Genomic DNA, 14,029 nt, shown 5'->3' on the forward strand with positions numbered 1-14,029 from the left:
ATCTTTATATAGGAACAATAAGACAATTACGTTTTGTCTCTATTTAGCAAATCCACTGGCAGGAATAAGGTATTTTGCTCACATGACACGGTATACCATATACATGTATTACTATTATTATACATGAATACAACATTCATTTTCTTTGAAGGCGTCCCTTCAGCCAAACAACAACACAGACATGATGACTTTCTAATTTCGTATAAGAAATACACAATATAAAGCCAGCTAATTAGAAGTTTTATTTTGAAGTGAAACTTTGCAGCAACCTGAGGATGGCGAGCGACACCGCGTGCACGCGCAGTTCAGAATGTGCCGTGCACGCGCTCCCCGTCCAACGGGAGTTGAAAAAATGGTGGCCAGCGCTCGAGTTCAGAAGCTGCTCCGACGATACAAACTAGCGATAGCCGCCGCGTTAACTATTCTCCTGGTCCAGGGGCTTGTGGTATGGAGTCTGAGAAGTCTGGAAGAGGGCGAGGCAGAGGTGAGTCCCAGTCTGTCCGGGGATTTCTGACACGACACTGATATGGTTGGATTTGTAATTGTAGCCGTTAGCGCTTAGCCTAGCTTCCCTATGTGTTATGATACAGTAACGATTAGCATGTTCTAGCTAATTTAGCAGTTTAGGGAACAGCGCCGCTCCGAAACATTTCAGTGCAACTGGACCAGCCCTGTGTATCTGTCTTTATGTATTTGTGTATATATGTCTATATGTCTGTTTGTCACCGAGTACCAGACTTATACAGCACTGTTTCCCAGGTTACATGCTCATATCTAAGAAATTAACGGTATTGATAGCAGGGGTTTAAAGTAACTAAGTACATTTTATTCAAGTATTACTTAAGTACTTTATTGACATATTTGTACTTGTATGTAATGCTCCTTTATACTTCTACTACACGCAATTTCATTGGCAATTATTGTACTTTTTACTCCACTCAGTTACTTTGTACTTAAAACACATGATATGCTGATATTAGTATAAAGCAGTACTGTACTACTTATCTACACAGTATTTCAATCATTTGGTCGACTCTACATGAAGAGAATACAACACTAAAATCCTGTTACTTGAACGTATACAAACAGGATACAATAATAACCATAATTCTCCACACTGGTGTTTGCCACTACATTTCATTTTGAGCCACTGTGATGATGGACAGCTTCACTAAACAGACCCACCATTCCTAAACATGGGAGTTTAAAGGAGGTCTATGACGTGATGCAACCTTTTGAGAGCATGTGAGTCCATTATGATTCATTGATCATAAACAGATCATCAACATGAACTGGCTTACATGCGTCATATAGCTCTCCCAAGATACTCAGCATATGTTTTACTGTTTGTTTATTTTACACCAGAGGCCTTTCTCTTGGGGGGCTGCCCTGCCTATTTAAAATGTACTAAGCTTTGAATCATACTAGGGCTGCTCGATTATGGCAAAAATCATAATCTCGATTATTTGGGTCAATAATTGATATCAAGATTATTAAAAACGATTATCCATTTACTTTGAAAACATCCATTTATTGGAGAAAAAAAATGTTGAACAGTATGTTTTTAACAGTTGATTACCCTGAACTTTAAGTATAATTCAACTGAAAAACCAATAAAAAAAGATTAATAAAAAAAAAAAATCGTCTTATTTCGATTACGTTGTTTTCGTAATCGTTGCAAGCCATAATCGTAATTGCGATTTAAAATACGATTAATTGAGCAGCCCTAAGTCATACCCAGATACTAAAAGTAGGGGAATATCCTAGGGATAAATTCTACAGTTGAGCAAAGAGTTGCCTTTACTTCTTACTGAAATCATGAAACCTGTCCACAGTGTGAAGCTTATCTCTGGGTCTCCCGTGCACACCTGGACTTACTACCCCGAGGCAGTACCTGTTCCCTTTCCCCCCTCCAAATGAGGTAAAATCAGTTTCTTAACAGATGTGTGACCCGGGGAGGAACTGTGCGCGTACAGGAGTAATGTTTTGAGGCACTCTGGTCCTGATAGAGTCACAGGAATGCAAGCTGAGTTGGAAAATATGCCGTCTCCCTATCATGATATAAAAAGCGGCGATGTGTATAATGTTCCTCCCGACGTATATAGATTTCAGATCTGTGCCTGGAGGGAAGAGAAGGAAGCAGATGTTAATGCGGTGGCTACACTGGAGGAAGAAGTTTGACCCAGAGAGGGGAAAGAGGAATCGGTAGTGACAATGATGTCGACCGACTCACTTAACTGTGAGCTAAACCCTTAACATAAAGCTTATTCTCAGTAAATGACTCATGCAACCTTGGTGAAGTAATCCATTTCCGCTTGGACGCACTTCAACGTCACATTGTGGCGGAACGGGAAGTTTGACATGTTATTCATCTTATTGGAGACCAATGTTTCTTATGATTTGAAATCCCCCGTTTGCATTATCCGCCTCCAGGCAAGTCATCTGGTGCACACTAGCTGAAACATGCTCGAGCAGAGAGAGAGAGAGAGAGAGAGAGAGATATCTGTAGCTCACCTGTAAAGGTGCTGACATATGAACTTTCTAATCCTCAACACATAGTATTTGCTTTCCAACGCTTCAGGTCAAAGAAAAAACCTGCACTGATTGTTGATTTTATTATTAATTCGACTTTCAATTTAGCTTCGTTTGAATCATTTCAAGTTGTAAATGGGTCTCATTCATTCCTAATGTGAACGCTGTGACACTGATGCTCAGCGTACATGTCAGCCTGACATGCAGCTATGTTGGCAGACATCTATGCAAATGTCAGCACATTCTGTGTTTGCAGGATCACATTTCAGACTTGAAGAATGCATATTAATCATCATTTCATCGCCCAACAGTGCATGTTCAGTCAGGGAGGCTTTCCAATGTGGGTAACATGAGCGAGACTCCGTGGTTTCCTCCATGCTCTTTGATCTCTGCGTTTACTCGCATCTGCTCTAATCAGCGGCTCGCTGTGCACGTGTGAACACAGCCGCGTGCCTTCATATTTAAAGCCCTCGTACCGAAGGGGGAAAAGATTGTGAGGACAGAAGAAGACGAGGCTGTCATCTTTGTGTCACCCTCTGCTTGGATGTGCCATCCTGCAGAGCTGAGCCCGCGCTGCTGCTTCCTGCTTCAGCAGATGGCGGCGCTGATATGGTTTCACTCCACTTTAATTGGAAAGTAAAGAAGCGGCCTGGCTTGCCTTTGAATCAATCGTTTTTTTGTTGAGATGGTGGTTAATTAAAAGCTGTGAAAACGAGTGATAAGGGAAATTGAAACATTAGCCCCCGCCGCATGCAACGTCTTCTGTGCGAGAACATTTAGTGCAGCCTAAAAGTGTCTTGACAATTTAAGCTAGCATAAGGCATTGAAGATGTTTTCATTAATTGAGCAGCTATGAGCCGCCATAGAAAGAAGACATCTCACCACTGCTGGAGGAAATGTGAAATAGTCTTCAGGATTTTGAGAACAAAAGTTTTTATCATAATGATTGGGTTTCTTTGACAGGAATCCGAATTGTCTCATAAAGGAAACTCAAGCTCTTTTCAGGTGACGTTAAGAACATCAGATTCCTGCCGAAAGCTTACGATAACCAGGTTACTCAAGTGCATGTAAACTCACTGAAAGAGGCTTGCACCGCAATGACTGGTATGCACCTGGGCTCCACAATGCCTCTCACTGTAATGGGTTTGAGAGTGCGCTGTGTTGGTTGGCAGCTGGTTTATTGCCACTATTTAATCTGGCTCCCTATCCCACCACGCAGCACTGGTGCCCCTCCTGTTCCCACCGTCTACGGGCTGTCGCCATGCCAGCGGCGTGAAGCGGACTCGCCTGCGTTCTGCTATATCGTCTGACAGAGGCAGAAAGCTCTCAGCCCACTCACTTTCTTTTTCCCTTTTCTCCAAGTGCTCATTTTGAAGGGCCTTTTGTGTGATCCAGTAATCTACTGTGCCAAGGCTGTGATGCTGTTTGGCTAGCAGATTTTTAAAAAAAAAGGCTTAAGCACTGCGTTTCTTTTTAAATCCTGCCTTCCATTTCTGTAGGTGTGATATGAGCTCCTCCAGTAACACGGATTCTCTGTACTCTTGTATTCAAATTGTATGATACTCTTAGACATGGAAACTTTGGTACTTAAGAAACCAAGGTTAATGGTGGTGGTGCATCTGACACCGTGTCCTCTCGTCATCAACCTGCCGCTAAACTGAAATGTTTATAAAAGGTACATTTTCTAACTTTTATTTATATTGACTTCAATTTTCTAAAGAAGGAAACTATTACATAAAACATCCTTGCTTATTTTCACTGAACCATAACTATGACAAACGCTTTCTCGACTTAAAGTCTCCTTCGGGGATGTTACAGCCAAGAAATCCAGTTATTTGACACCTGACACACACACACACACACACACACACACACACACACACACACACACACACACACACACACACACACACACACACACACACACACACACACACACACACACACACACTCTCACAGAAAAAGGCAGAGGCTCAGCTAAAAATAACCCAGATCAGAGAAATGAAGTAAACACATCCTTCCCTCCAGGGCTGTTGTTGTGTTATTGGTTTACCTTACTTCCTCCCTGGATGTGAATTGAAGCCTCCTCCCAGTAGTGTTTGTCCTAGATGTTATTAAAGCAATACATCTGGATTTGAAATGCATTTTTATTTTTCTTCTCCTCTTTCTTCAGAAAAAAACACGGCGGTCTAAGCTGCCTGACCACAACAGCCAGGACCCCAAGAGAGACCCGGCTCTTTGGGAGAAGCAGAACTCTTTGTCGGGGCGGGACCGGGGCCGATGGAGCGGTCGGTCGGAGAGGACGGGGGGCACGGCCGCCAGCGCACTGAGGAGGGGAACCAACCGCAGAGGAGAGAAGCCCAGCGTCAGGGTGAAGGCTCATCAGAACCGGGGGGTAACGGGACCCGGGTTAGAACACGCCGTCGTCCATGACCCGTCCAGCAGCCGTAACTTCAGCGAGACCAGAGGAGGCGCAGACGGGATGGCGAAGGTTCCGGCCGCCGCCATGCTCGGGGAGCCGGGCAGCGTGGACGGGGCGCACCAGCCCAGCAGCGACTTTGTGCCCAAATGTCACATCACGGGCAAGGACGCGCTGTCCGCCCTGCATCGCGCCGGGTCGCAGCAGTGCCGGCAGGAGATCGCCAACATCGTGTGTCAGCATCACGCCGGGGAGCTCATGCCAGGCGCACTCCCTCAGTTCTGCCCTCAGCTCGGTAAGAACTTCTGAACAGATAACTCTGAGGTCCAGACAGAATACTTGATACATTTTTACCCTCTGAGAAATTTACAATCCAAATAATTCTCAATAGCTAATTTTCTTGTTTCACATTCTCTGAATTCTTTAGTTTGTTTTCCAAATCTTGTTGTTAGAAGCAACCAAGAAACCGTAACGTGTATTTATTTTCTTAATACATTAAATAGGGTATAGGGATCGCATTGAGAACAAAACAATAGACACACACCTCTGGTTTGTTCATGTGTGGGAATCTTTGTTCAAGGAAAAACTATAGGATGGAAACAAGGGCAAAACAAAGCTATACTTTTCACACATTTGCTTTTATTCAACCTCGGTTGAACCGTCTTTCTCAGCTCCTAACATATTATTCTTCAAAGCGCTCCACATCCCACAGTCAGTCCTTTGATGTCTCCACCCTCTTTCCACAGGTATATCTAATCAGGTGCAGTCCGTTGGCGAGCTGGACAACAGCCTGCTGGAAGTGGAGAACCCGGTCAGAGTGGCGTTCGTGCTGATGGTCCACGGCCGCGCTGTACGGCAGCTCAAGCGCCTCATCAAAGCCATATATCACCAAGACCACTTCTACTACATCCATGTGGACAAGGTAAGCCCTAAAAGCCCCTCACAGTGCCACTGCCTTATATCAAATAAGCTTACTGACAAAGCATTATATGTTTTATTATAAAACTTAAAAATAAAAATCAGTATTCAATAGTCCATATTCCCCCCCACAAAAATCACCTTTTATTGAAGTTGAGGATTTTGTTTTGTTTTTTTAAATGTTATTACGTCGTGTTTTATAACAGGCATTCAATGCTCCATTTTGAAAAAGAAATAGAAGCTTGAATAAAAAATGTGGTACAGACCCGCCTGAACAAATGTTGACTAGCTGACAGTATTGTTAATTTATACTGAGACGTCACACTGGAGGGTGTAATTGGGAACCGGCTTGCTTGGAGCGCACTAGACTGAGCTCTCGAAAGCTTTTACCGGCTAGGTCTTCTTGCATTATGAAGGTTAAATATATCCCGTGGGTCTCACAGTGTGGTAAAGGGGATTAGCCCGGATAGAGTAAAGTGTGGTTATTCTTAGCAGAGGAAAGAGTCTGCTATCATGTGCAGCTAGAAGACAGAAGACTAACGGCTGAGTGGTGGTTCTGAGGCTCAGACCTCAGGTGAGTTCAGCGCAGAGAAAGCAGAGACACCTGTCGACAGTGCACCTGTGCAGCCGGAAAGGTTGCTCCTTCCCGGGGTGTTGCTCTGTTCTGCTGCCAAGACGGAGAGAGGCTTACCAGAGGCAGTGATGAATAAGTACGCACCACAGAAACAGCCTTAGACAACCTCACCTCATTTCTCTTAGAGGGAAAGGCCAGCAGAGAGATGAGGCTGTAGAGCAGGGCAGAATGTACTGGAGGCAGTGGACCACACGTGAGGGCTTTGACTTTAGGGCTGTCACGCTGGTGTCTCCTTTATTAACACACCCACAGATTATTGCAGTGACTTTCTGGTCTAATTTAAGAGTGGTCAGCAAGTGTCACTTTTTATTCATCACGGGTCGGAGACAGTGACACATTGTTTGTGCTTCACTGAACAAAACGATCTGACTTCATGTCGCTGAACAAAGTTTATTTTTTTCTTAAATTGCTCATTTATCGCTTCAGGGACTTTTTAAATCGTACTCATTCGGAAAAGTGGCTGCTTGTTAATTACTTTGTACTTAATCAAATTTAGATCTAAAGGGAAATAAAAATATATTCATTAAAGTGAAGTACAGTGCATCCCTTATATCCCTTCACAGAACTAAAGTATGCTTTTAAAAAAGGTTTAATGAGATGATGGAATCAAAGCTGAACTGTCTAACACAAAAAGGCACACATGCTGAAAACCCAACCCCAGCAGGGGGTCTGGGGGGAACCTCCCCCAGGACATTTTTAGAAATACTAACATATAAACTACGCATTCTGGTACACTCTGAGAAGAAAATAAATAAATCTATTACTAGCCGACATATTGATAATATGTTATGCCATTGTTTGTTTTTCACTTTGTTCTGAAGCTGAACTTGCTGCTCCTCACAGAGAGAAGAGCAAAGAGGAGATAGTCTGTGTGAATTACTTTAAATTGTGGGTAAGGGTAGATAGCCCCCATTGTTCTGTGACCTGTCAATCATCAAACCGGGGGTCATATCTCATTACGTGTTCATTTTTATCTGAAGTTGTACCGATGGATGTATAAAGAATAGTTCTACCGCAAAGTTATTCTCCGTGGGGACTTCCGGCAACAATCTTGATTCTGATTGGCCAGAAGACTCGAAAAAACATCAGCAAAGATGTTCTATTGAGAAGATGATCACTACGTGACAGAAGTTTTCAAAACCGTTTATGGTCTCCAGTACTTCCAGTCCAACGCCTACTGCCTGCACAGCGTTAGAAAGTCGTTAGACATTTTTTTCAAAACGGGTCGCGACCCACTTTTGGGTCACGACCCACCAGTTGAGAACCACTGTTCTAGAACATAATTAGCTGATTATCAACATTGAACATAATTGTTAGTTGCAACCCTTATCGGTTTTGTATAAAAAAGTCTAACATTTTACAAATGCAGGGGTTTGGTCCCCATGTGGAGGACCCAGGTTCGAATCCATCTGTCACCCCTTTAATCACTGTCACATTTGGAATGGTTGTCCAATTAAAACATTTTTTTTTAAAAGAAGCAATTTATTAAAAGTTAGTTTTTAAAAGTCCGACACAATGTTTTTAAATGTGTCATCAATCCAAAACACAAGTTCAGTTTTATGTGACATTTAATCCGAGAGAAGCAGGACTCCTTATATTTTAATTGGGTAGAAACTTTTATATTTTGGAAACATTTTTACAAACACTTTAATGATTGATGGAATATGAAAACATTTCTATTAAATTCTGTTGATAAACTTGGAACTGCATAACGCTCGACTTAACTCTTTGACCTTTCTCGTTCCTCCCCTCTTTAAGCTCAGTTCTGTCTAACTTTCAGAAGAAAATATGATACAAAGCTAAACTAACCATCACAATGTTCTCTATCCATCGTCATGGTGTCCCACATCACTGTTCTTCTGCATAGATCAAAGTCTCTTTCAACTGGAGCCAGAATTGTGTGGTGGTCTTGGCACAGCTGAATACCTGCGGGAACAGCATTACACTTGTGCTGCAGAGACACAGTGTTCCCTCATTGTAACTGCTCAACCTGCTTTGAATCCTCCAGCGCTCGGGCTACCTGCATCGGGAGGTGCTGCAGATCGCCCAGCAGTACCCCAACATCCGCACCACGCCCTGGAGGATGGTCACCATCTGGGGAGGGGCCAGCCTCCTGAAGGCCTACCTGCGCAGCATGCAGGACCTGCTCAACATGCTGGACTGGAAGTGGGACTTCTTCATCAATCTGAGCGCTACAGATTTCCCCACCAGGTCAGCAGAGTAACAGCGCCGTGTTAGTGTGGAGGAATGGAGTCGCAGTGTGGAGAGTAGAGTTTCCCAACGGCACATAAGATGATTGCCAGTGTTTAACCACGGATGAATTATGTCCTTAGAGTCAACAACTTAGTTATGTAACTTCCTTAGTCCGCTGCAGAGTCCTCGCGTATCCCTGCAGAGCTTTCTGCTTTGGGAATTGAACCTCAATGTGGTTAAAGATTGGCCCCAACTCCACAAAAATGTCTCCAGTGCAAATACTTGTTTTCTGCATCCTGTCTTGACAATATTTCCAGTTTGTGTTCAGTGAATATCAGAGTTGCCTTTTTCATGGTGGCTTAAATCTTTCAATACTGCATGGGCATTTGATTCCTTCGCAGACTGACTGTAACATGAGCAGCTGCCATGGCATATGCCAGATAAAAGGAATGGTCTGGTAACAGCATTAAATGGATTGTTTTATTCGCTGAATCAGAGCTGGCAGTAAATATTCTTCTTTGTTGCTGTTCAGCTTTTGCTGGATCTCGGGGGCTGCTATGATTGATTGGATGCACCCAGACAATGCTCTGTCAATCACATCCTGTCCACAGTGGCTCATTTCATTTTTCCTTTTCCATCAACACAACGTTAAAGTGTTTGTTCAAAACGATTAACAATAGCTGCTATTTATAAAAAGAGTATATACGACAATAAAGCTGTTAATTCTCACGCCACGTCACGTCGTGTCACGTGACTTGGATTTTGAATTGAGCCGTCCCTTTATAGATACTATCTCTTCACGTATTAGTGATGGGAATTCCGGCTCTTTTTTTAGTGAGCCGGATCATTTGGCTCGGCTCACTAAGAAGAACCGGCTCCTTAACGGCTCTTCATTTGACCAGTTCACCACGGAGCCTCAGTTTCGCCGCTGCGAGGCTCCGGCACTCGCAGTTCACGCGCGTGCTCCACTAGCACCCCCCGTCAAGGCTCGCCGGCAGTACACTTTCCGTCACAGGAACACGCTTTGCTGGCGGCGAAAAGAATCCCACCAGACTCCTTCGCCCGACCAACAGAGGGATGTCCTTGTCCTTTTTCCTTTTCGTTATTTCAATCGATAAAAACTCGATCTTCTCTCGAATTATTCATTTTTCTGGACGCCCTCGGCTCGAGTTCAGGGCGTTCCGAGCTGAATAAGGGCGTCAAATGACGGCAAGGCGCCCCCCTGGCGGAAACACTGCCCTATATGTTTTATCAGACCACATTTTCCAAAGAAACATCTAAAAATCTGTCTTCTTCTTTGACCTAACCTCTCCTCTCCTTTCCTTTCATTCTCACCCTCCTGCAGGACGAATGATGAGCTGGTGTCGTTCCTCTCGCAGCAAAGAGACAAGAACTTCCTCAAGTCCCACGGGAGAGAAAACGCCCGGTGAGTTTGCCAGATGTTAAGACACAGACCAGCGCAAACACACACTAGGTTGACGATTTGTAACTTAATTTAATAAACTGCAATAAAGGGAAAGGGATAGCTTGGATTTAATGTCAGAAATGTGAAGTAACTCGGAGGTAAATGATGCTTGGGGGGGGGAGCAATTAAACGTAATGCTGTTGATATCGAACAAGAGGCAAAAAGCAGCATGACGAAGTGGTTCTTCAGCCGTTCTTTATTACACCGTGGACAGAAATGGTTATTTTAGTGGTTTACTTTGATGAATGCTGCAAAGAGCTCTCAAACGCATCAATTCAAGCTGTGCTTCTGTCTTTAAGGTTTATTAAGAAGCAGGGTCTGGACCGCCTCTTCCACGAGTGTGACAACCACATGTGGCGTCTGGGCGAGCGTAGCATCCCAGAAGGCCTGGAGGTCTCCGGCGGATCTGATTGGTTCGCGCTCACCCGCCGCTTCGTGGAGTACGTCATCAACTCCCAGGATGCCTTGGTGTCTGGGCTGAAGCAGTTCTATACCTACGCTCTGCTTCCCGCTGAGGTAAGTCGACCTCAGGTGGGGTGTTTATCTCCGGAGACGAGACAGCCTGATACACAAGTCTGTCTCACACTCCCCCGTCAATTCCGCCGCGGGTAATACTTTAAGCTCTCTCAGAGAAGGGTTCACAGGGAGCAGCGGTTTGTTGTTTGGGGTTAGAGAGGCGTGACCTTTTTCACTTTAGACTCAGTGGATATAAACGGTTTGTTCTCTCCCCAGTCCTTCTTCCACACGGTGCTGGGGAACAGCCACATGTGCGACACCCTGGTGGACAACAACCTGCGCGTCACCAACTGGAACCGCAAGCTGGGCTGCAAATGTCAGTACAAACACATCGTGGACTGGTGCGGCTGCTCGCCCAACGACTTCAAGCCTCAAGACCTCATCAGGATCCAGGTGAGAGGGACGGCTGCAGAACCACAGCTCATCTATTTCTGTCTATTTTGACGTAGCTTGTCGTTTCCCAGTCTCTCATGTATTTATCAGCCCCACTTTGATGTTCACCATTGGCCTGTACTAAATAATAATATTGGTTATATTTTGGACGTTTGAATTCTTCATCTGAATGCAGCATCTTTTTTTATCTTTTTAAACCCGATATTTCTGGACAAAGATTTGGATATACTAATATAATTACTGTTCTACTATTTGTAGAGTTAATTTTCCAGTGGTTGCTCCCTATTAGTGGGCACAGGCAGGCCTGTGACAAAGCAGCTTACCCATTAAGTTATTAATAACTAATAGAAACTGTAACGTTGTTGATAATCTTCCACCATTGCTTTCCCTTAATCAAACACACCCACATAGCTAACGCCATACTGGTAGTCTTTTATAATAGGACTGTCAAATGATTACAATTTTTAATCAGATTAATCACAGCTTAAAAATGAATTAGTCATGATTAATCACCATTCGAACTATGTCCAAAATATGCCATTTCTTTATGTATATTGTTGTGGGAATGGAAAGATAAATGAAAGAAGGCGGATATATCAATTTAAGTATGTATGTATGTTTATTATAACATTGTTCTGTGTGTCAAAATGAAAGACAGCCCACACACCTATTAATCATCAAACCGTGGGGCCTTATTTCATTACGTGTTGATTTCTATCAACACGTAATGTTGTTTCGATGTATATAGAGATGCACTACCGCAAAAGTATTCTCCGCGTCGGGACTTCCTGCAACAACACCACACCGTTATCTTGATTCTGATTGGCCAGAAGACATTATCAAAGATGTTCTATTGAGAAGACGATCACTACGTGCCAAAAGTTCTTCAAAACCGTTTCTAGTCCTTCGGTATTTCCAGACAAGTGGCTACTGAAATCAATCTTAACTAACTGCGTCTTGCAATTTACTCCGGCGAGTTGGCGGACTTTTATTTTGCTGTAATTTAACATCATTTTTCATGGTGGGGCTAAGCCATTTCTGGTATGGCTGTAGCCTACCCAGCCCATACCTGGCGCTGCCACTGTGGATGAATGGGGGCGGGCCCATTCTGGGCGCATGGCCGTTAAATGCGTTAAATATTTTACGCAATGAATTCGAAAAAAAATTAATTACCGCGTAACGCGATAATTTGACAGCATTACTGTTTAATAAAAACATTTATTTAGTATAGCCCCTTTCACAGAAATACCAATTCACAAAGTGCTTCGCAAGAAAGAACAAAAGTAAAAATGAAAGTTCCACAGAAACATGAATACAACAACATATTGTATTTAGGGTTGACGAAATTGAAGCACTAATACCTCATTAAATAACGTTAATCTAGTTTGAGCTCTTGAGGTGTTTCTTAAAGTAGATTTTTCGAAGCTCCATTCAAACACCTTAATAGAAGGCTTTGAATGTAATATTCGACCCAATATCTTGTCTCCTTCTCACACACACTACAACACCAGCAGCTGCGTCGCTATAACATCTCGTAAATCACAAACAGCTGCGTCCGTTATGCCGTCAATTTCACACGACTAGGAGTTCAAATAAATGATATAATTAGCATAGCACTAACAACAAATGATTATAGATATTCAAATATATGCAATTCTATAATTTAACATGTGGCTCCTACTTGACATTTGGCAAGCCTCACAAGACTTCTTTCTGTATTCTTTGTTTCGTCCACAGCAACTGACCCCGTCCGACGTTCTTCCGCCCGCAAGTTTGAGTCCTCGGTGAACCAGGAGGCCATCGACATCCTGGACAGCCACCTGTACGGCCAGTACGCTCGGGCACCACGGCGCTGAAGGCGTACTGGGAGAGTCTGTTTGAGACGGAGGACGGCCTGGCCGCGCTCAGCGACGCAGCGCTCCACCGCGCACCGGCTTTCTTCTTCGTCTTCGGTCTGAGGAACCTGTGACCCCTACAGAGCACGGTGGGACGCCTGCAGGTCCGTCTTGCTCCATCTGGAGAATCATAAACATATAAAGTTTTATGTCTTGACTTAAAGTTCCCTATTATATCTGTTTTTCATCAGTACATTAAGGTCTCAGATATTATAAAAGAACAGTCTCTGAATGCTCCAAACACCAAACAGATCATTGTGCATTACCCATAATCCCCTCTGTTTCAGCCCTGGTTTCAAAAGTGCTGATTCCTCTTGTCTGTTACTTTAGATGAAAATAAGGAGCCCCTCCCGCACGCCCCTCTGAGTAGATATTTGGTTACGAAAGAACACAATGGTGCCATAGGAGGGATTCAGATGATAAGGTGGGGGAGGGGGGGGGTTACCTTTGGTTGGTGATATGGGCATAATGGTTACACAAGCCAAAAAAATCGTTATGACATCACAAAGTGGCCAAAATCTGATCAGCTCATTTTCAGACAGGTTTTATATAAATGGAGTCAAAAAGTGAGCTAATCTTTTTTGCCTGAAGACTTTCAGAGTCTCTTTACACCGGAGGGGGCACCAAAGTTTGATGTAGCAAACAGAAATGAACAAAGGTATTTTGCATAATAGGTCGCCCCTTTAATGCAATAATCTCTTCAGCCGTGTGATTTGCTCTTCTCCTCTCTCCTGGGCGCCGCGCACCAGTCGGGCCTACCACTCTGTCAGTACACGTGGTACTTTCTCCAGACGACGCGTTTCCAAGGATCCTGATTCGTCCAGGAGGTTCCGCAGGTGCCGCGGACAAAGGTCAGAGAGACGCTGGAGATGTGGGCGGTGCCTCAAGCAACGCTCGTCGCTGGCAGATAAAAACTGAAGGAGTTTGAAAGGGCTCAAGAATCCTGGAGGTCAGTGGCATCTCTTGTGCTGAAGAAAAGATCTTCCATTTCAGTAAAGTTTCTGTCTTTTAATTATCAGGGAGAAGAAGAAAGCAAAAAGAAAAACCTGGCTTTACAGGAGATT

The 14,029-nt window shown here is 43.8% G+C and overlaps 1 protein-coding gene across 1 annotated transcript; it reads left to right on the forward strand.

Moving 5' to 3' along the window:
* The first annotated feature begins 328 nt into the window (after positions 1-328).
* Positions 329-13,226, forward strand: xylt2 (xylosyltransferase II). The gene is given in 11 exon segments (XM_010774737.1): positions 329-484; positions 4,706-5,246; positions 5,698-5,873; positions 8,512-8,714; positions 10,042-10,122; positions 10,461-10,677; positions 10,894-11,070; positions 12,808-12,816; positions 12,818-12,832; positions 12,834-12,903; positions 12,906-13,226. Coding segments are annotated over 11 exon segments (1,755 nt in total). The 5' UTR covers positions 329-352; the 3' UTR covers positions 13,040-13,226.
* Positions 13,227-14,029: the final 803 nt, after the last annotated feature.

Source organism: Notothenia coriiceps, unplaced genomic scaffold (assembly GCF_000735185.1).
Source record: "Notothenia coriiceps isolate Sejong01 unplaced genomic scaffold, NC01 NC01_scaffold00014516, whole genome shotgun sequence".
In the NCBI taxonomy this organism is placed as follows: domain Eukaryota; kingdom Metazoa; phylum Chordata; class Actinopteri; order Perciformes; family Nototheniidae; genus Notothenia; species Notothenia coriiceps.